The 25148-nt window shown below is 31.3% G+C and overlaps 1 protein-coding gene across 1 annotated transcript; it reads right to left on the minus strand.

Moving 5' to 3' along the window:
* Positions 1–3358: 3358 nt before the first annotated feature.
* On the minus strand, positions 3359–4888 carry LOC123890193 (short-chain dehydrogenase reductase 2a-like). Its single transcript, XM_045939748.1, has 2 exons — positions 4705–4888; positions 3359–4282 (listed from the first exon to the last, which is right to left on the minus strand). Exons 1-2 carry the CDS (start codon positions 4785–4787, stop codon positions 3448–3450), a joined length of 918 nt encoding a protein of 305 aa, XP_045795704.1. The 5' UTR covers positions 4788–4888; the 3' UTR covers positions 3359–3447.
* Between the last annotated feature and the right edge of the window lie 20260 nt (positions 4889–25148).

The following is a 25148-nucleotide window of genomic DNA, read 5'->3' on the forward strand; positions in this document are numbered from 1 at the left end:
TCGAAAAGGGGTTGGAACCACTTGATACTAGAACTGATTCCCAAAATATATTAAACGATTCAGTGGACCGGATACTGATGATAAAAAAAAATATATATACTCCAACCGTCTCAAAATATAAGAAAAAATTTATCAAAAAAAATTAATATATTAAATTAAAAATTTAGACTAAATACGTTGATTAATTTCCTCTATATTTTGGATAGGGTCACAAGGGTAGTTAGTGCGTCGGCAGGAGGGGTTCAAAATCCAAAACAAGATACGGTCATAGTTATATTCAACAAAATCTTGATCTTCAACATTTTCAATACACTCAAATCCCATGCCACCTCCTTTCTTGCTGTAGTATCTGACTTTTTTTTCTTCTACTAATACTAATCAAAAGAATTATGAATTTTATTATAGATTCCCATAGATTGGGATTGATGTGGTCATTGGTCAACCACACAAATCGCAAACCCTCTCTTTAAAGGTGAAGATTATGGCCATGACAGCTTAGATGAGTCACAATTTAATGCTAAGTGCTCATTAAAAACAGCTAAGTACATAACATTATTATTAAGAAAATATGACATTTTAATCAAGTTGATTGTACTTTAGTATAAACTATAAAGTACTCCACCATCTACATTGGATGACTCAATATAAAATAAGGCAGCTTGTATATTAGCTAGTGTAAGTCCAAAGTTTTAAAAAATGTCCACTACTACCAAAATAGTCGTGACAAAACGTAATTGGTAGTGGTGGTTACCATTTTTTTACGTTTTGACATAGCGAGTAAAAAATATGAAATTAACCGTTAGGTCATGGGGTGCCTTCAGAAAATCATTTACATTAGACTCGGATTAATAATATAAATGAGTTGGATATCGTATTTTTAACTAAAATTTCAAGACTTTAGATACAATGTTGGATCACGAGAGGGCAGCTGGAGGATCATCCACATTGAGCAACAATATAAGTGAGTTGGACACCACATTTTTTATGCCCAGTCCAATAATTTTTAAAAGTGAGTGAGATCTAAAACAAATATGTATCAGACTTTTTTTACATGTATATCGGGCTTTTTTGTATGTATACGAGGCTTTTTTGTCTGATAAAAAAATATACTCCTTCCGTCCTAAAATATAAGCAAAAATTGGTCAACAAAAGTGAATGTATTTGGTCCAAATTCTTAACCAAATACATCAAGTTTCTTTGAATCATTTTTGCTTATATTTTGGGACGGAGAGAGTATTTGTATTGGAGGCCTAAAGCAAGGGCTTTAGTAGCCTTACCCTTGGGCCGGCCCAGATATTTTTACCCAAAACTTTAAGGCTTTTGATTTAAGGATCATCTCACTTATAAAGTGTTGAACCTCGATTTTTTTAAGCAATATAGGTTTTAACTCGATTCTCACTTGCCACAACATTAACAGCAACAAAGCGCTATTATACAATATAGTTTATAGTAAAGCTGCGATCTGATGGTTTATTTTAGTTAGTTGTTGAGTAATGAATAATGTAGAAAAAACCTTATAAATTCATATATAAAAAGTAGGGTCTTGCTAACCGGTGTCCTGGGACACTCTTTAAGCATTCTATTTAAAGAAAAATTTTATTCAAAAAATTAAACAATATAATTTTCAATGCGTTGACTTTACGCATTTCCATAAAATTTCGATAAAATACTTTCTATTTAAGAGCTTAAAGAGTGTTCCGAAGACACAAGTTAACATTTGCCTAAAAAGTAAACTACATCGGAATTAACCCAAGATCTACAATAGTAAATACAATTTGCGGCACACCGTGGAGCAAAACTATGACTTTGAACAATGATATTTAAATAGTTTATTGTATACACATTTGACAAACTAGCCCCCTTAATAAACAACAGTCAGGTGGAAACCATGTAAAGTTAGTACTGTGTGAGTAGAATTAATCAACGGGTAAAATATTTATTCAAAATATCAAGTATTGATTAGTTGCTTGAGCAAAACGCTACCTAAAGCCCATATTAATATTAATATTAATAAACAGCTTGCTTTTCTCATAGTAATTTTGTGTCATCTATTTGAACAAAAGTCAATGTATTTTATTATGTAGACACGGTCTTGTTAACACTTATCTTATCATTTATCATCTACTATATTATTTCTCTCTATTTTATTTTCTAACATTTTTACCCTAAATACAAGTGAATATAAATGAATTTACTATTTTTAAATGTAGAGAATCCAAATCCTATTTTCGAGCATCCTATTGATGATAGATGTTAATGTTAGTGATTCCATCTCTACCCAACAACTAAGATACAGCCCAAATTAAGCAAGTCTTGTTGACGTATGTGCTTATTGTCAGGGTTTTATTTTAATACTATATGATATGATACGATGAAATACAAATGTTAGTTAGATGCTTCGACGTCTCCAATGTTATTGGCTGTCTTCCATATATTTGCACATGAACCGAATCACAATAGTCTTTACTAAAAAATCTAATCCATCATTAGTCCAAACTAATACACATTCTCATGAAGCTGCGTGGAAACCATATCAAGATTCAGAGTCCAGATCCTCTCCATTTGGAGGGGAAATGGAGATCTCAATTTCCTTTACCATGTAGAAGACACGTGTCACGTTAGCAAATGAATGGCTGGGATTTAATTTTTAATCTATTGAAAGTGTTAAAACAATTAAAACTTGAGATCGTGTTCTCGGTTAAGATTAAATTCAGTCTAGCCGCCCTATGCCGGTTGCTGCCAATGGCGGTGCTGCCGTGCCGTCTTGCTGTCCCACCGGTCATTGAACCTAACATCTCAGTCTGCCACCACAACTAATGGTTTTTGACATAAAAAAAAAAAAGAGAATTTCTCTTTGCCCCCAACCATAAATCTTTTGAACTGATAAAACAAAAAATACATTCACACTCCACAAGACCACAACCAGTATTCATTATCTAGCAAAATACAGTAACTATTTGAACAAAATCGAAACCTAGAAGCAATGATGAAGATAATAAGAGAGCTAGAGATTGTAGAGAAGAATAAAAGGAAAAGGGGACGTAGAGTGGCAGAGATGCCGGTGTCGCTTCGTACACCAAGGGAGAGGCATGGGTGAGGGGAAATGGTGGTGGGTAGACACGGCGGAGGGGAAGAGCCGTGAACTTTGGCTGGTAGTGAAGCAAAGGCATTGAAACGTTTTTTTCTTCTTAAAATTAAATAAATTAAAATGGTTTAAAATCAATCATGGCCGTTCATGTGTCTTTTACCACGTGTCAGTCGTATAGTCAAGGAAATTGAGATCAAAATTGCAATTTTTAAATCCTACTACCAACCATACACAAAAAAAAAAAAAAAAAAAAAAAAATCATTAACACCCTTACATAAATGTACTTGATTGATTCTACATTAATTAATTAATAAGTCACAAAGAAAATGAAGGAAAATGAATACTAAGAAAGTACAACATCACAATCCAATACAATTTCTTGAGGAAGTAACTCCACCATCCACAACAAGATTATGACCACTAACATACTTAGATTCATCACTAGCAAGAAAAAGAACAGCCTCAGCAATATCTTGAGCCCTTAAAGTTGTTCCTCTTAAATTACCAATCCCTCTAACAAATTCCTCCATTTTCTCAACCTCCTCAATTAAAGGCAATCCAAAATTTATTTCATTATCATCATCAACTTCATTATCATCCCCTTTTCTCCAAGCATTCACAAGCATAGAAGTTGCAACACCAAATGGTGAAATGCAATTAACCCTAATACCATATTTCCCTAATTCACAAGAAGTGTTTTTTGTTAATCCAACTATAGCATGCTTTGAAGCTGTATAAGCATGTGGACCAAGTCCTCCTAAAATTCCAGCTACACTAGCTGATGAAATTATGCAACCAAATCTTCTTGGAATCATAACTCTTGCAGCATGTTTCATCCCTAAAGCTACTCCTTTAACATTAACACTCATGACTCGGTCGAATTCCTCAACATCGAAGTTCACAATGCTTTTGTTCTTGGACTGGTTTCCAAGAACACCAGCATTGTTGAACATGATGTCGAGTTTTCCGTAGCGAGAAACTGTTGAATTGACTAAATTTTCAACATCATTTTCAATGCTAACATCACAATGGATGTAGGTAGCTAATGGAGAGAGTGAATTTGCAAGCATGGTTCCAAGTTCATCTTCAACATCCGCAATTACTACTTTTGCACCATTTTTCACAAAAATTCTCACTGTTGCTTCTCCAATTCCTCTGGCTCCCCCTGTTACAATTGCAATTTTTCCTTCCAACCTATAACAATATCAAATATTTCATAAGATCATATATTTTATATAAAAAATAAAAGTACACTATTCATTTGTCAATATATGTGCATAATCAATATTAATATTAGACCATACCATCTTAAAATGAAATATTAACAAATATGATTCAAAAAATGAAATGTATCTGGTCTAAATTTCGGCCCTATACAATAAAATGCGAAATGAACATTTGAGTACTATAATATAGCTTGTCTTCTAAAATTGGTTATTGGGAATAACAAGATTGAATATTTTAGAAATTCAGTTAATGAGGCTGGAAGAGACATTTTTATCCAATATGAAATTAAGTTTTCATTGTCAACTAAAATATACTTAAAGAATATAATAATATTTGAAGGATAAAGAGAAAAGGACATTATAATAGTTTTGATATATAAACTTGTGTACCTCTTAGATGAAGGAGGAGGAAATGTGGTGTCTGTAGAGTGCAAAGGAAGTTCATGAAGGGGTTTTTCAGACATTACACCCATGGTTGAGTTGAGAGGAAGCAAAGAAGAAGAAGAAGAAGAAGAAGAAGAAGAAGAAGAAGAAGAAGAAGAAGAAGAAGAAGAAGAAGAAGAAGGATTTGATGAATGGCAAGTAGGGGAGTTACACAATAGCCTATTTATATAAGGTTTGGACAGCAGTATCTGATGTCTAATAAAGTAGAATAATGCACACTCACATATAATATAATTTTAATAAGGTGAACACTCCCATATATACATATCTTATTTAGATATATACTCCCTCCGGTCCTTTTTATAAGAAACACTTTGGAATTTTTATTTGGTCCTTTTTATAAGAAACACTTTGACACAATTTCATTTGTACCCTTATTAAATATAATCAAATAATTCATTATAATGCTAGTGCATTAATTAGAGAGACCTATTTTCCATGCTAGTCAAAGGTTAGTTTTGGAATATAACATAAAATGTTAGAATCATTAATGAGAAAATTTACCTTCCTTGGTCTGTGTGATTTTGTCAAAGTGTTTCTTATAATAAGGACCGGAGGGAGTATATCGAGATATTGTTGAAGTGTATAATTCTGATAAGTTCAAAAACATAATGTTTAATATAGAAAAATATACGAATATTATTTGTGAATTTATCATAATTGTCTACTTAAACGAATATATCGGTATATATTTATATTTAAATAAAATGCAAATCGATGAATTCACCATTTGATAATGATTAATGAATCTCGCATTAACTTATAATTATTTTTTAATATAGTCAACGACCAATTCTTATGTCAAATTATTTTTTACACTTGGCATCTGCATTATCAATCTTTTTGTATGAGTGAACCTAAGATTGTTTCTTTTTTGTTTTACTTTAACAGCTTTTTTTTATTGAAAAACGTTATTTAGTACTCCGAAAAGAAAATTTTCGAAAGAATTGGTATTTTTGGGAAGACATATTTTTTCAATTTTTATTTTAACAATTATTCATTCTTCAAATATTTTTAGCTAATGGGAGCATACGGTAAATCATCTACAGCTTCTAAAGTTTGAGTGAAATAAAAAATAAAAAAAGATATAAAAAAATGGGAGGGACATAAATTGGAACCAATAAAAATAAAAATAAAAACACTGGAAAGCGTTAAAAACAACTATAAAAAGGTAAATGATCAAACAACTAATCTTACAAGCATCACAATCACAATCTAGTGAACTCGTGTATGGCGCAAAATCAAATTGCAAAAAAAAAATGTGGCGCATTAAAGATCATGAGCATAAACCAAAGATGCGCCCATACGAACCTGATCTCTTAAGGTACAACGAATGAATCTGACCGTCAACACAGAAGCATTCACCTATCGGCAACTCACTGTGACAGAACACAACAGAGCAAATGGTTCACCGACAGCAATGGCACAAGAGTTTGCGGCGGTAGAAACCTTGTGAGAGGAATCAAACATCCCAGATTGATTAATGAAACTCAAATGCTGAGAAGTGTGGCCGCAAACCTTCTTCCACATCTACATCGTGTATGAATAAGTTTGGATTTGAGAGTGAAAATTGTGCGAAGAATTTTTTTGAATTGAGAAGGAAGAGGTTCGTTTATTCTTCAACTTGATTCATTGTTAAATACATTGAATCATTCTTTCTTTGTACAACTATTTGTTATTTTTTTACGATTCAATTTTTTTTATTTTTTTACAATTGATTCATGGTTATATTATTTTTTTAGGGTAAATTGCATTTTTGTCCTCTATTTTATATGTTCCATGATTTTGGTCCCCCCATTAAAAAAACACATTTTTGTCCATCTAGTTTAATTTTCTTTGTATTTTTGCCCCTGACCCCATTTTGCCACCATGAAACAATGATGTGTCCCATTTCTTCATTAGTGACACATAGAGCGCTGGGGGACCAAAATCGTGGAACATATTAAATAGACCAAAAGTGCAATTAAGCTCTTTTATTGATTCACTCTTGTAATTTGTTTATTTTTAAATCATTGAGTCCTTTTAAATCTTAGACTTCCATAAAGTGCTTGAAATCTTTAAAATTTGTTTTATAAATCCATTAAAATTATGGATTAAGAATGTTGATTGTAAAATACAGTATCCTTTAAAAATAGTCTTTTAAAATTCCACAAAATCTTTTAGAATCTTCAACAACAAAAAGTTGTCATAATAGTCTTTTGAAATCTCAATCAAATACATCCTCCGAAGACACATTGGTCCTAGATTTTCACTAAGACACACGTGTCCTAGATTTCCACTAAAACACACCTTGAAGGTTCACTTTGGGAACACGAGAAAAGGAGTTTGAATTGTGTTTCCTGTTTTGAAAAACTCCATATTCACACACAATTAAAATAATGTTCTTGATCAAATTATTTAATTTTATATTAACATACACAAGAGAGTAGAATTTAAATCATAAAGAACATAAACAAAACTTAAATCAGAGAGAGTACAGAGGGAGAGGAACAACATGGTAATTTTTATACTAGTTTGTTAGACGGATGGCTTAATAGCCAGCGAAATTTGAATAACCAGCGAATTAATAACTCTATCGATTTATTAAAAAGGTTTCAAATTACTCGCTCTCGAATACTCTAGTCTCCAATTAAGCCAATATATGGAAAAACTCAATTTGGAACTTTTGTCAAGCAATTGGTGTTCAATCTTTCAAAGTTTTATTCAACAACAATGAAATTATTGACACTAAGTGTTTTTATCAAACACTTGGTGTACAATATTCAAAGAGTTCCTTCAAAAAACAATGAAATTGACATTAAGTATTTTTATCAAACACTTGATGTACAATATAGCCAGATTGATATTATCCACAACGATTCTTCGCATTCAAAGCATGCAAGGCGTTAGACTTGAGAGATGAGAGCTAGATTGATGTAGAAGATGATAAAGAGTGTTTGTATGTTTATGATTCCTCAAGATTCGTGTGCAGTCTCATTTTGATTCACAAAAATCTCTTGGTTTGGAGTTTTACCACTACAAAAAAAGTGTCTAATGGCGGCAGCCTTATTGCGGCGGTTATTTTAACCACCACAGTTAATTAAATAATTGTCGCAGTTGTAATGCTAACTGCGGCAGCTAAATATAAACTGCCACAGAAACCGCCGCAAAATGTTCTTCCGACGCCTATTTCAGCGAAATGCTTACAACGCTTAAGATTGTGGTAGCAAAAAGCTTTTAACGACGGTTTTAACCGCCGCAATTTGCTGCAATTTGCTCTATAGTGTGCAAGTTTGCTATTTATAGAGGAAATAAAATGAAGTGGCAGTAATGCAACAATTTTGATCTAACCGGTGCATTGAAATTTTATGCATCGGTTCAACAACAAAAAAAGAGAAAAAAAATCAATGAATGCAGCATGTAGGGATGAGGATGACAAAAATATTCGTACTCGCGGAGGGATATCCGCATATAAAATCCGTCTAGGACACGAGACAGATAGTCTAATGGATATCCGCTAGTAAGATAAATGGATATTTCAATTTCATGATAGTTAATGGATACGTATGCGAATTTAATGGTATCTGATATATATCCGTACCCATTAGTAAATAAGAAAATTATATAAGAGCTTTTTTAATTCTTTGTTTTGATTAGAAATGAAATGTATGAAGTTTTTTCTTAAGAGAAATGTATGGATAGTACTATTTTTTTGTGAAAGGAAGGAAAATAAATGTGGACTTTTGATGTTAAATTGAAAGTGAAATGTATGAATATTATTATCTGTTAATAATCTTTTTCTTGTTTCTTTAGAAAGAATATAAACAAATTTCAAGTAATTAACATAAAAAAATTACAAGAATCACAATTTTCTTAAAAAAAATTATTGTTCATACATATATGTAAATATCCACGAATACTCCCACGGATACTCCCATAGATACGGAGTGGATATCTATATCGTATTTATCTAACGGAGCGGATACATATATATCATATTATCCGTCCGCACGGATATCTATTTACATTCCTAGAAGCATGCATCGGTGCATGACAGTTTATGCATCGGTTCAAGACAGCTATGCACCGGTGCAAAATAAGCTGGGGTTTTTGACAAAACTGCTTGATCCCTGTAATGATATAATATGGGTCTATGAAAATTATTAGTATTTTATAGCGAAATTCTTGAAAATGGACAATTCGAGAAGTTCATGACCATTGACCAATAGTCTATCAATCTATATAAAACTATATGTATGAACCTAATGAATAAGCAACAAAAAAGAATAGGATTTAGATAAGAAACAAGATTAGTATCATTAAATGTCTTAAAGAGAACGGCATAGTCTGCAATTTAATCCAATATTTCTTTGGTGACGGTTTTCAAAACCAATTTTCTAAAATCCAAAAAATAATACTGCATTAATACATTTATTAAAAAATAAAGTGTGAACATTTAATAAGAAAACAGGACAGGAACACCTTTTTTTGTTTGTTTTGTTTACAATGAGCTGATGATCGAATCCAAAACCTATAGCGTACTATTCAAACTCATCACCATTATACCAAACCTAGTGACTTAGGCATCAACACCTTTTGTGACCAAAGAGAAAGTGGAAAGAAGCCATAAACACAATTAATGGAATTTAAATAACAAAGTTTAACAAATATGTATTGCGCTTCTGGTCCCAAAAACATATGCTCTTAGAAAATTAAAAGATAACGAAAGAAAGTATATGCATACAATTAAGTATTGACCCAATTTTAATAAGTCCAGGCCCAGCACTTTGTCATGCATTATCTTCGTCTTCATCTTAGAGGACCAATTTTGCCCAGGATGTGACACTATAACTTTATTCTCGTATTTAATAAAATGCTTTTTTCTTCAATTAGAAACGTGTTCTAAATAATAAAATGAAAAATCTGAAATTAAATATGGTTTTAGTCTTTTATCTTTCAAAATATTTTGCCTCGAAATAAAAAATAAAAAAAAAGGAAAAACTTTCAAAAGATTCATTTTATTATTTTATGCATGGTATGTTATATAAATGAGTTTTTTTTTTTAAGTAGTTAAGTGGTTAAAATTTCCTTTTTTAAAGTGAATAATTGTGAGTAACTGAGTTCGAACTCCGATCATGCATATTACAATGTATTATCCCTACTAAATTAGTTAGGCTCACAAGGACTATAAAAAAAGTATTTTATTCGGTATTTTTATGAGTTTAATTTTGATAAACGGTAAATCATGTACAATCATTTATATGTGTGATTTTAGGGACATGATTGTCAACCATGGGATTATCACTCGAGGGATTCTGGTGGGTATCCCCACCATTCACAATTTTAGTAATAATTAAAATTATATATGACGAAAAAAAATGAATGGATAGAATGTGATTGGACTATAAAGTCACTTGAGAGGATATTCTCCGTGATTTTAGAGGTAATTATGATTAAAGTCAAACAATTTCTATAAATTAACTAGGAAAATGTTAACAAGTGTCTTAAGAGTGCATATTAAGGAGTACGGTATAATATAGAGAGAAAAAATTGGTACTTGTGTAATCAATCTTTTAAACATGAAATTTCTTGTATTATTTATTGCTAAGTTTCTTTATTTGGATAGTTTATCAAGTGGCCTAAAGACGCGTGTTAACATGACCTTATACATTTTCTAAAAAAAAACATGACCTCATACATTAAATCTCTGAATATCATTATTAATATTCCCCAACATTAAAAATAACTCATATGACGTATGCGACTGGGTTAAGATAGCATCAATGTGTAACTAATTAGAACTCACTTGGGTTGGTGCATTGGTATTGACTTGGGACCTGAGAGTGTGCTCCTCTTGAGGTCTGAGGTTCGATTCTCTCTAGTGTCAATTTGGGTGGGTTAATTTAGCTTCTTCAAAAAAAAAATGTGTAACTAATTAGTAGTGAATATCCAAATTTAAAGTTGAATGAATAGATCGAAATAATAAATAGATAGATGGACCTATTCATTATTTCGATTCATTCATTATACTTTATTTTAAGTAATAAAATTGGTCGTATGAAGGGGAGTGATCATTTGTGTGCAAGAGATTGTATAGACAATGAGCAGCGAGCAGCTCCTATGAATATGAATTGAATCCATATTAGAATGAAGTCTTCCAAGTATGAGACTGCAAAGTTGAATGAAGATTTATAAGAATTAATTTGTATTATCTATATAAAGAAATGCATCTTCTTTTTGGTATATGAACTCTAGGTATGTTTGACTTAAGAGTATTCTTTGAATAAGCGGCCTACTTAAAAGTTCTAGTTCTAGAAAGTGTGAGAGTGAAAAAAAATACAGTAAAAGATTTATGTTAGGTTATGAAATTAATCGATAATTCTTTAAAGCAGTTGGGATGTTAGAACTATATATATTTATTTCTTTGACGCAAGAACTATATATGTTACAACTATAGTAATCTACAAGTTATTCAACGAAAGCCAAAATCACTTGAACTGAGAAAATAAATGACTAAAATTAGGAACATGGGATAAAAAAAATTACAAAAATATACTTTGGCCTTTATTTTAATTTTTAATCTACAAAAACAACATTATTGTCAAAAACAAAAAATATACGAACAACATTTGAGACAACGAGAATAAAGAACGCGTGTTGCTCAAGCACTAGCTCAATGTTTTATATCATCATAATCATAATCATAATACTTACATTTAAAAAAAAAAAAAACTCCTAATATTTTATATGGCCAACACATCTTTTTATCACTATCCCTTCTTTAAATGCATACTTTTGAAACATGTGATTCACGACCAAAACATAACCATCAAGAAAACAAAGTTTCCTACGATATTATAAGGGGGTCGAACTTTAGTTTTCTTTTGATTAAATTTATGCAATTTTTTATTAACTAAGTAATAACAAAAATTTAAAACAGATACCAGGAAACAAGGATTATACTGAGCTGCATGTATCCAGGTATGATAGCCCATTTTGGAATCTAGTGACCAGGTGGTATGCAGCAATAGGTAACTAGCTTTGTTTCCTATCCGATATCCACTACCTCCTTAGATTTTATTCTAATGTGATCAGTATTAAAATAAATATAAAATCAGACAATAAAAGAGTTTGCAATCAGAAACAATTGAATTTATACCCAAATTATACAAAATCAAGCATTCGTAAGGGAGTTCCTCGACTCCACCTAACCTAGGAAAAATAAATTACAAAGACAAAAAACAAAAAAAAGAACCTTGTTGACCTTGAGTTCTTTGGTCCTCCTTGCCTTCTTCTTAGAGTTCTCCTAACTCTAGAGTGAATATCACTATTGTTGAGTGATTTCTGAATGAATAATAGTGGAGGAAGAAGACTCTATTTCTAGTTTTTCAGCTGGGTTTTGAGCTTTTCTGCGCGTCCATCGCACCCATCGTGGCCACGATGGCGTGTAATTTCGCTTCATCGTGGCCATGATGGATCATATCGTGGTACGATGGAAGATTTGATCAGGATTTTCTGTTTTCTTCAACCGTCTTTCATCGTGCCATGATGACAAGTCATCATGGTACGATGAAAAAGATTTGTTGCAGATTTTCTTCAATTTAAACCGCCTTCTCATCGCGCCACGCTGGATCTCATCGTGGGTCGTGCGCGCTGTTTATTATGTTTTTGCCCTTTTTTGCTGTTTTTTTCCACTTTTCTTGCTTCTGAGCCAAGTAACTTCACTTTTCCAGGTATTTGCTTGCTTTTGGGCTTCAATTGCTATTAAAACTACCTAAACTACTACTAAAAACATCATATAATTGACTGTCATCAGCTACTTAAGTAGCGAACTCAATTCGCATCCTAGGATGTCAACTGTGTTTTTTCTAAATTTTAGGCCCCCTGAGTTCGTTACTTAAGTAGCAAGTAGCGAGAAAGGTATTTTGAAATTTTTTGGAGGAGAAGGAAAATATTCAATGGACACGAAAAGAAGAAGTCTAGGAACTTTAGCACAAAAATATGGGCTTCTCACACTTGCATTTTCTGATGGGCTGAGAGTTAAAACTAAATAATTTTCAGGTGATTGCTTATGCAACCTTCTTAAAATGTGGATTATTTTCTTACCCCTTAAGCCTCTCGAGTCCCCCTAAAATTCTATAAATTTTCTATAAATAGTTAGAAGTTATAAGTTAGTTATAACAACTGTCAAATAACTAACTCTTAGGAATTAGTTATGCAGTTAGGAAAGTTAAACTTCACTCCAGAACAGCATAAGGCCATATACTAGCTCTTCTCCAAGGTTCTAGCTCATTGCAATCTCATAATGTGAACCAATTAACCACTTCTAGCCTAGGTATTATTTGCACAATTCCACCTTCACTTGATTCTGACACTTTTGTATTAGACACTGGTGCTACAGATCATGTGTGTTATACACTTATACTGCCAATTTTTTTCAGTGCATGAAGATAATTAAACCTATAAACATCAAATTGCCAAATGGTTCTATAGTTACTACTTGTTTTTTAGGCACAATTGGCCATAGCTGCTTCTAAAAATTGGCTATTATATCAATTAGATGTCAATACTGCTTTCCTTCATGGAGATCTCAATGAGGAAGTGTATATGAAACCTCCTCTAGGACTTGATCTTGCTCATCCTAACTTGGTATGCAAGTTACAAATATCTTTATATGGTTAAAAGCAGGCCAGCAGGCAATGGAACACCAAACTCACTGAAACTTTATCTTCTTTTGGCTATATTCAATCAAAATCTGATTATTCTCTATTCACTAAGCAAAGCAACTCTGGATTCACCATCATTTTAGTCTATGTTGATGACCTTGTGTTAGGTGGGACTGATGCTAATTAAATTCAATACAACAAAACCCTCCTTGATCAAAAGTTCAGCATCAAAGACTTGGGAGTGCTCAAATATTTCTTAGGCTTTGAAGTTGCTAGATCACAAGCTGGTATTTCATTATGTCAAAGAAAATATACCCTTGATCTTATTCAAGATGCAGGCCTCATTGGTACTAAACCCTGCTCCACTCCTATGCAACCTCAATTCTAGCTTCACAAAGCATCTGGTGAACCACTTAGTGACCCTACTCCTTATAGAAGATTGATTGGAAGATTGTTGTATTTGACACATTCAAGACCTGAAATTTCTTATGCAGTAAGTAAACTCGGTCAATTTCTTGATGCTCCTACCACTGATCACATGATGGCTGGAATTCATGTCCTAAAATTTCTCAAATCCAACCCTGGCCAAGGACTCTTTTTTAGCTCATCTTCATCATTGGATCTCAAAGGTTTTTCTGATTCTGACTAGGGTGCTTGCCCTGACACAAGAAGGTCTACCACATGATTTTGTTTTTTTCTTGGAAATTCTCTCATTAGCTGGAAAAGTAAAAAGCAAAATGTAGTCTCAAGATCTTCATCTGAATCAGAATATAGGGCTCTTGCACAAGCCACTTGTGAAGAACAATGGTTGTTATATCTTTTACAAGACTTTTGCATTCAGCACAATAAACCATTCATCATATATTGTGACAACAAATCAGCCCTACACAGAGCTGCAAATCCTGTCTTCCATGAAAGGACAAAACATATAGAAATTGATTGTCATGTTGTTAGAGACAAAGTTCAAGGAGGTGTTCTTCATTTGTTACATGTCACGTCACGTCTCAAGAGCAAGTTGTAGATATTCTCACCAAGTCACTGCATCCTGGTCCTTTTCATACACTTCTTAGCAAGCTTGGAGTGATAGACATCTTCTCCAGCTTGAGGGGGACTGTTAAGGAAGGTAGTTAGAAGTTATAAGTTAGTTATAACAACTGTCAAATAACTAACTCTTAGGAATTAGTTATGCAGTTAGTTCCTTTCACTTCTTATTTGATTAGATTCATTTTGTATGCCTATATAAAGACTGTAATCAACTATTGTAAATTTCAGTTTTTTGGTGAAATACAATTTTCCTTTCTCTGCACTTTCTCTTCCATTGTCCAGTTTCTATTTCTCAAGTTTATGCTCTTTGCGCGCTTATGCTCTTGTTCTCTGCTTCATTGTGCTTAAAAATGGAAGCTAGTTTCTACATTTTACATGGTATCAGAGCCTCAACTGGGGTACTACCATCTTTGATTCTCTTCCTTATTCTCACCAATTACTCTTCTTGGTATAGTGCTTCTTGCACTTTTTCGTTCTTGCAATTCTTTCACCTTGTTCTTGTTCTTCTTTGTCTCTTTACAATGTCTGTTGATAGCACTGCAGCAAGCATCAACCATGCTCCTCCAGTACCAAAATGACACTTTGAATCCTTACTTTCTTCATCCCAATGAAGATGCTAAATCAGTTGCTTATGAGGAAGAGCAGAAAGGAACTAACTGCATAACTAACTTATAACTTCTAACTACCTTCCTTAACAATGTGTTACAACGAGAATGATCATTTCTATGTGGTATCTATATTAACGAAATCATGGACATGATTCCGGCTATTGTTAGCAAAACCCCTAACATTCTAGGCAAGAATCGAAAAATCCTTGAAGATACTCTCACTAAACATAGTATTGTAGTCTCGTTAATATTTAATATTTTTAACTCTTTAATATTTTTGTATTCGTGTTCAAAAAATAAAAATATTTTTGTATTCGGTGTGGTAGATATATGCCGATCAACCAATTTTTTCAGTTCATAAGCTTTAATAAAATTGAATAATTTGTAGTTTGTACCGGTACTTCTTATGCGTGATTAATTACAAAGCTAAACAAACTTAATTTATGTTTAGATTCTTGTTTTAATTATGGCTGATTATGATCTTCAATAGCTTATTCAATTCCTAACCACCATTTACAATTTTGCCTAAACAGTTGAAACTCCTCTACATTCAGCTCTTGGTTGCGCCACACCCATAATCTATGACACCCCAATTACCCAATTGATATAGGAGTACTTCTTTAGTATTTTATTATTTTAATTAGATTTAATTTTATTATATTTTATCTAGATTTAATAATTTTATTTAGTTAGATTTGTTATTTTATTTTACTATCTTTAAGCTAGATTTGTTAATTTTATATTTTCCTGGTATTTAAGCTAAACTATTGTAGCCTTGAAGAAAACTTTTTCATTCAATAAAATATAGAGAATTTTCTCAAGTTTGGTGGATTCCAAATTATTCTTTCTAGTGGATTTCATAGAACTTTATTGACAAATTTATCGCTTGTGAACCTGTGTTCTTGTTATAGGATTAGCGTTTGTTAATCCTTCCCGTTTCAGTACCGCGTCACCAATAATCTCTCTCCAATGAACACCATTATGCAAGTCTCCATGGAAAAAATTATTCCTCGCTTCATGAGGCACCGCATTTAACCAAATTTGCATTGCATTCGGACAATCTCTAAACACATGAAAACTAGTTTCTTCAACAGAGTTTTTTTTTTTGTTAACAAAAAAATTCATTAATAATGTCTAACAAAAGGTATTAAGTAAACTATTAGTTTATTTTGAAAACTCTCATATTGAGTTTATAGGAGACAAGCAAAATGTTGAGTTTAATAGGAGACAAGCAAATGAGACAGCTCATGCTCTTGCTAGGGTAACCACTTTTTAGCTAACTCTAATATTTTTATTGATGTATCGAAATGTATCAATTATATTATTATGAATGAAATGTTATAACCATAGTAAAAAAAAAAAAAAAAAAACTAAATAACATCATTTTCTTTTACGAGATAAATAAAATCATTTGGTTGTATGATTTTTGCACTTGCGCATAGATGTCACAATCACACATAGGCATAGTAGTTAGTAATTTGGTATGTCCATAAAAGCCAAATTCAGTCGAGGAGAAGCTGAAAGTAACCATATTGAAGGGTCACCAACCAAAGATATGTGGGATACCAATGAAAGAGTGTATATATGGAAGTTGTTATGTAACCGATTCCACAAATAAACTATTAGGATAGGAACCAACCAAACTTACCAAAATCAAATATAAAATTTAGTATACGTTTAAATTGACTTATTTTTTAGTTTATATAAAATGATTTATATAAATAAATAAATTTTTTTAGCTTATATAAAATTTTGTTCTACCGGTGAGCAGTTTAAATAGCATGTTAGAAGTCGTAGGTTCGATCTCCAATTTTATTGTAAATCAAAAATATAATATTGTCGATGTATTTTATGAAAAAATATTTTTTAAAAATATATTTTCGCTAATAAAAACTTATTAATTAACATAAAAATTTATTTATTTAGGTACATTATTTTTTATAAACTCAAAAATAACTCAATTGAAATCAACATTAACTTCACAAGAAAAAGTGCACATTGGTCCACTCAAACAACTACCAATGAAATTACACCACAAAATTAATCAACCAACATGTTGTTACCTAATGCATAAATAGTGCCTACACTGTTTGTTGAAGGTGATGTTGATCATTTTAAGAATAGAAAATTGTATCTTTGCTTAGTACCATTTCCTAAATAAACTTCTCATAACTTTCAAGCAAAGTTTACATGATCATATATTATATATATAAAAACATCAACAAGATTACAATTTCTACCAGACAGAAGGATAATGTGACAAAAACTTACAAGAACAAATGCTTATTAAAACAACTTGTACTTAACAATATATACTCTGTCAAAAAAACTTGTACTCCTACTTAACAATATCTTTAGTAAATTGTGGGATCCATCGTGAGTTTTTAGTATTGTCTCATTAGGTAGAATATAAAATTAATGAATTGTTTTAAGAGAAAACAATATATGTACAGACAATAATGTATGTAAACTAATTTTACACTGTCATTGAAGTTAAAGAAAAAAAATTCATTAGGTTTTGCCTAGTGTTGAGGAATTTGAATAGTATGTTAGAAGTTTTAGGTTTGATCATCAATAGTAACTGTATATTCTGTCAAATTACCCTATCACACCTCACTCTAATTGTATGACATGAAGAAATGCTTAATTTCTATTGGATATCAATGTAAAATTAATTTGGAGTGACTTTGCATATCCATTAAACTCATGTTTTAAAGTGATTGAGTGTTGTGAAATTCACTTAAATTATTTATAATGGGTGGCTTGGCTTGATATATTTTTGAGATAGGCTTTATTATTGATGATGAGGCCTAGATTTATGGTGGGAAGAATTTTGAGTATTTATCCAATAAACAATGAAAATAAGTCTACAAATTAATTTTTTATTTCACTTACAAAATTATGTATGTGGCTAATTCAGCTGAAGAATCTAAAATTATAGGGATAGTATCTTAACAATTTTTTTTAATAAGAATAAAAATTGAATTCGCTCAATTTTACAATGACCAAATGAGGATTAACTCAAAAGAATTACTAATATAATGTGTACACAAGTTGGATGGTCTCAACTAATGCCATGTCTGAATGATTCTGTTGAGTTTTGGTGAGCATAATTATTATTTAAAAAATTAGGACAGCTTCCTTCTCCCGTGATTAAAGCTTGTCTTAACTTATACTGTTAAGGACCCTATATTTTGATAGAGTAATCCAAAAGATTTGCAGACAATGTTTTATTCATTTGTACTTAATTATTATTTGGATATCACTATTTCTAAATAAAAAAGATTAGAATTCAATTAGAAGAAACTCTTGTCAAACTTAATTACACTAACTTTTAATTTTTTATATCGTAAGTTTACTTTAGTTAGTAGAGAAATCATAATATATATATATATATATATATATATATATATATATATATATATATATATATATATGTGAATTAGAGTTTGTCATATTTAGCTACTAAATTTCTTTAAAAAAAAAAGACTTTAAATTTTTGTGATAAATAATTAAGGGGAGAATAAAAAGCATGAGCGTTGAAAAAAGGGAAGTAGCTAAAAGGAGGTTGAGAGTCCACTCATCATGGTGTTTGGAAAACGCTAGCTTCTCAATTTCAATTTCACATGTACCTAACAAAACTGATTGTCCAAAAAAAAAAATGAACCTTTTTTTTGTTCTTTATAAAATTGATTTTCCAAAGTTCATTGAGAATCAAAGAATATTTAGAAAAGGCATTTTCGCAGAAAACGCGAGGGGAATATAATGTGCCATTCTTTTTTCTTTTTTATGAATATAATATAATGTGACATTCTTTGTTGGTGTTGATTAGGATAAGGTCTTTTTTTTTCAAGTAGTATAAGGGCTAAAATCCATCTCTTAACCGATCGTTAGTTAGTACAGTGGTGGTTGGCGCTGGACTAGGTAGGGAGGATCACAGTTCGATCTCACGCAACTGCGATCGGGAATGAGCTAGAACCACTTGATGTCAGAACTGACCTCTGAACCAGATTAGGTGATCCAGTAGACCAAATATTAGTGGTAAAAACTAAAAAAAAAACTCTTAGGGCCCGTTTGGTGCGCAGGATAGCATAGTGACAGGATAGGATATAAAACAGGATAAGAATAGGATAGGATAACAGCAGGATAACAGTTATACTCAGTTATCATATCCTGTGTTTGGTGCACACAGGATAACAAACATGATAACTATTATATTTTGTTTTTAATACATACTTGCTCATAATAATATGATAAGATATATAACATATTCAATTGACAAAATTACTCTTGTAAAACAATTGTTATTTTTTTAAAATTATTTTGTAATACTTTGAATTTTATAAATAAAAAATATAAATAAGTAATCAAATAACTTTATATAATAATCATTTTACTTTAAAATAAGAAATATAAATCAGTTTCCTATTTGTCAATTTTTCAATAATCATTTTACTTTAAAATATTATAATTTTAGTAAAATTTTGATTTTTTAGAATATATAAATTACAAAATTACTCCAGTGAGAAAATCACATATATATTTAAAAATTAATTATTTTATTATTTATATTTTATTAATTTTATTTTATGTATTTTAAAATATATTTTATAAAATAAATCAATAATTTTTTTTTTCTTATTCTATCCTGCTGGTAACCCAGCTCAAATTCAAGATAAGAATTATAACTAGAGAGACAGGATATGATAAGCTTCAGGATTAACTTATCATATCCTGCTGTATCACCAAACACTGGATTGCGGCATGATATGATACAGTTATCCTATCATGTCTCTTATCATGTGCACCAAACGGACCCTTAAGGTAAATAAATGGAAGATCTCGAGTTTGAATCCCGACCATAAATGTAATATTTCTAGTAATTGAATTATGTTTTTTTTTTTTTGAAGGAATAGTAATTGAATTATGTTCATGGTATAGGATAAGGTATTTTCATCTCACTAGTATAATTTAACATAATTTTTTTTTTACCATTAAGCCAAAAAAAAAGTACCATGTTAATGATATGATACCAAGTTTTCAACCCATTTTATTTCTATGCGAAAATATCTAGGCACACGAAATGTATTCTTTTCTCCCAAATAGTATAAATGAAATGATGTCACCAATAATGAATTGGTTCAAGTAATAAGGATTTTGGTTTGTTTAAATATGTGGTCAAAAGTTTGATTCATGACTCATGTGTATGGAGAAAATTCTGTTCGAAAGGGATAATCCACCTTGTTTCCCCTACATGTAACGGCGGTGAAAACTTCGTACTAATATCATAGTAACATGAAAGATAAAAATAAATGGTATGATGCATATAACCTATAAACTACAATAATAAATGAAATAACTTTTAAGAATCTTAAAATTTTAGGTAATACGGTGTTTAAATCATCATTTGTATAATTACTTTCTTATAGTCTTAAGGGTGCGTTTGATCTGCTAAAAAATAAGGGACTGGACAGGACAACTTCTGCTGTACTGTGTTTGATTTTAAAACTGTTCCTGGTGCTGGACAAATTGGGGGCCAAGGGATAGGACAAAACTTGAAATTCTTGTCCCCCACAGAACCACGGGACAACTTTTTGTCCTCAGCACAAGTTGTCTAAAATACCAAAATAATCTTTTGTCTACCAAACATCGTACAACACAAAATTTGTTCAATACCTTAAACGTTTGTCTTGTGTTGTTCTGTCTTGTACTGTTCTGTCCAGTATTTATATTTTGCAGATCAAACGGACCCTAAGTCGCATGTGTTTAAGACTCCTCTCATCTCATGCATACCAACGGTATAAGACATAGTTTTGATTTGAGATGTAATGTCCAAAACATTTATACGGTGCAAGCTAGTCCCCTAATATTTAAGGTTCTCTTTATGATCGAAATTTTTTTGTCAAGTAGTCTAGTGGTTCTAGAAAATTCACCTTAAAGGTGAATAAGTGGAGTGTCTCGGGTTCGAATTCAGACTCCTACATATATAGTGTGATATCTCTACCAACTGAACTAAGCTCACGGGAATGACCGAAAACTTGGCTCTGTTTGGATTGATGGAATATAATTGAATGGAGCGGAGCGGAATAGAGTGGGGTGGAATGTGATGGAGTGAAATGAAATAAATCTTCCGTTCCATTGTTTGAATATTTTAAAAAGGATATGAACAAAATTGAAGGTAAGTGGTGGTATTGGATGGAAGTCATTCCATCCTATTTCATTATTATTTTACAAATCAAAACAATTGAACATTATTATAATTCATTTCGTTTCGTTCCATTCCATTCCATCGCATTCCATCAATCCAAACAGAGCCTAAGTACCCAATAACTCACGTTGGTATGCTCTTATTTTTTAATACGAATGATGCTTAAAAAAGGATTCAAGGAAAAATTCGACACAGGAGCTTATTAGAAAAATGGTCAACAAAAAAAAAAACTCTATAGATAGGACCGGAGATGAATGAGTTTTTTTTTTAAGAAACTAAATTAACTCATCCAAATTGGCGACTGCAGATGAATGAGTTAATTTCGTATGAGACTTGACTGTATAAGATTTGGTTACGCTCCTCGAGTGAAGTTAGTAATATTTTTACGAGGGGGCCAAATATAAAGGAAAAAATAAAATAAAATTTAAAATTTAATATAAGATTAATAAATATTTATTTTAAAAAGTTGAATTTCATGATGTTTTAAAAAGACAAATTCATAAATAATTGAATTTATGTCAAACTAACTAACAACTCTTTTTAGACATAAATAACTTAATTATTTGAAAGAATTTCATCATCTACTTCATTTTTTGGTATTGTTTTAATAATTTTTATTGTAAATAAAGTTCTTTGTATTTTTTTCTCAAAAAAAAAATCTTTGTATTTGTTTTTTTTTTATATATATAATAAATTAACATCTAAATATCAAGGTAGTGATAGATATGTCATGTTGTCCTCCACCTATAGCTCGTATTTGTAGTAAAGACAAAAAATGTCAAAATAAGATGAATATAAAATCAATAAATCAAATTTACTATAATGTTTCTACAAAATTTTATATTTAAGGTAGTTAATTATATACTATTACACTAATTAAACATGAAAAATTTATCTACATGTAAAAAAATACATTTTTTATTTTTTTGGGTAGCAAATTTTGGCTCGAATTTGACACAAACTCTTTTTTCTGCTTGAGTTTATATCGTTTAAAGTTTACGAACAGTTCAGTTTGACTTGTTAAATTAATTTTTTTTCAGCTCAAAAATCAACTAAAGAGATCAACATGGAAAAAAAATTCTAACTCAAACTCTACTCAATTTGAATTCACGAACAACTCGGTTCGACAAGTTAGCTCAAATCAAAGTACAAAAAAATTAAAAAATCGATTCATAAATAAATTGGAACTTATACCAATTTTTAATAAAACTCGATAATGATATTGCACATAACATTTAATACTAAGATGCAACCTCTAAATTCAATTTTGACTTTCTCCATCATATGTTGCTCTTATTATAAATAATAATCTTTTTTTTTTAAGTAATTATAAATAATAATCTTATTCTTTTTTTTTATACATTGCGACGTGAGACTTTTTATATTTGAAATCCTTAAAAACTACTATAACAATATGTATGGCGTTGTTTATCAATTTTAATGTGGCTCATTTTTACCTATTACTGTTAAGTATTTGTCTTAATTTAATTTCTTAACAAAAAAAAACATTTATTCATTCATAATATTACAGTAATAATTTACCATAGATATTATATGATGTACCAAAAGTATATTATCACCAAAAACCCAAGTAAACTTACCAAAAACCAAACCCAAGTAACATGATCCAACATCACCCACCGCATTATAAGCGCCACAATGCGCGCCATTTCTAGTAACAATGAATCTCTCATATATAATTTTTAGTAAAAAAGACAAAACCTCTCATATATTTTAAATAAAAATTTATATTGTTAGTTTAATGATTTTCGAATTTTATTTTGGAAAATTATAAATGAATATTATAAAATTTTATTAAGTTGATTTAAGAGTGACTATCCTTTCGATAATTTATAGCATAATCCTAGTTTTTGTGTGTATTTGAGTGTTATACTATGAAATGATTCTTTAAGAACATTCATGATGAGACATAATTGATGAATGTATGAAACTTTTTTTTTTACACCGTCTGTGTGTGTATATATATATATATATTGAAAACTTGGTATCCGGCCTTAGGACCGACTAATCCAAGGACACCAATCTCATCGTCCACTTGCGGGATCCTGTTTAAAGTCAAAGTTTATTTTTGCTCTGTATGGATTTAACCCACCGAAATTGGCATTAGGGGGAATCGTACCGGAAACCTTGAGAGGAGTATATTCCAAGGACTCAAGTGAACACTACTAGACCAACTCCAAGTGGGTTATCTATATATAATTAATAAAATCATTTTTAAAAGAACTTTTTCATTATTTCAACATTCAATAAAATTGTATAAAAACATCTACCAAAAAAAATTGTTTAAAAACAAAAAGTAAAAATTGAATCACATAATATATCTTATATTACACATACGGCATACTAAAATTCTAATAAAATAATCTTAAGTAACTCAAGGGTAAAATAAGATTTTTAATTTTTCTTTTTAAGAAGTCAAAAAAATATCCTATAAATTGAAATAAAGTTATGCACAAGATCCTTGACAAAAGAGTTTAATTACAAGAGATTACAAAAAAAGCAACAACATCAACATCCAAGAAATCGGTCAAAATCCTAAGCAAGGCAATGAGTTTAGCCATCATATTTTAAAAATAAAAAAAATACAAAAATCATAATTCAATTTTTTTTATAAATTAAGAGCTTAGAGATATCGAGGTAGGGATGGACATCCCAACTATGTTGGCACCCCCGCCCATCATTCCCTTTCCTCTATCTATATCTCATTATTATTATTATTATTATTATTATTATTATTATTATTATTATTATTATTATTATTATTATTATTATTAAAAAAAAACTAATCATAAGGGGGGACTAGACCTGAACCCCAATGCTACAAGATAAAACAAACCATCAAGTAGTACGGTATTGAGGATGTCCCAACTTATCACTTAAAAAGACATCCCGGAGGGTGGGAGGCAGTGAACTCCACCACCTCAAATTTGCATAAGCATCCCCAAGGGTAGCAAATTTATCCGCAGAAGCGTAACCCTCGTGATAAATGTGAGACCATTTTAAGTTCAGTCCGAGGCTCAAACAATTTGACCAGCGATTGCGCAAGTCCCATGGTACCAACTCAATGTTATCAAAAGCTCGGAGCGCCGTTAGTGAATCACTCTTCAACCAAAGATACTGCCAGGCCTTGCTATTAGTTAATTCCATAGCGATAATCAAGGCGGATAACTCCACATGAAGCACCGAAACAGTTCCAATTTTTTGCACATATCCGTCGTGAAAATTTGCCATGTAGTCCCGAAACAGCCTTCCGCATGCAGCAGACCCATTGGTTATGGAGTCGTCGGTATTCGCCTTCATCCAACCGATCACCGTGTGCGCCACAACACCAACAGTTCCTGGGCAGCAGTAGCCGGTCTGTCACCAATGGACATATTATGCAGTACCGGTGCTTCAGTTTGTCGCGACCGTAGCCTTGTCATTAGTGCAGCTGATAGCTTAGTCGCCACTAGAATCTTGCCTTGTGCAGCATGGACACTAACCTTGGCGTTGTTAAACCGAATACCACATCTAGCCGCCAACCAAATAGTATGAAGCGCATGTAATACCGTGACATTGGCAACTTGTAAAAGAAACGGACTCCAATTGTTATCGAGGCTTGCAAACAGCTCCTGAAAAGTGTGAGTACGTAACCCTATATGCAGCAAATTGCCTAGTCAGTCCCAAATTCGAGTTGCAAAGCTACATGACAAAAATAAATGGGAGGTGGTTTCTACATTTCAAAGGCAAAGTGCACAACTAGAGACCAAATACAACCCCTATTTATCAGAAAAAATTTAGTGCTAGTTTACATAACCAACGAAACATTTAATGTTAGTTTTCCTATTATACTCTTAACTACATTTATTATTCTCTTCTTACAAT

This window comes from Trifolium pratense, linkage group LG6 (assembly GCF_020283565.1).
Source record: "Trifolium pratense cultivar HEN17-A07 linkage group LG6, ARS_RC_1.1, whole genome shotgun sequence".
NCBI classification, from domain to species: Eukaryota; Viridiplantae; Streptophyta; class Magnoliopsida; order Fabales; family Fabaceae; genus Trifolium; species Trifolium pratense.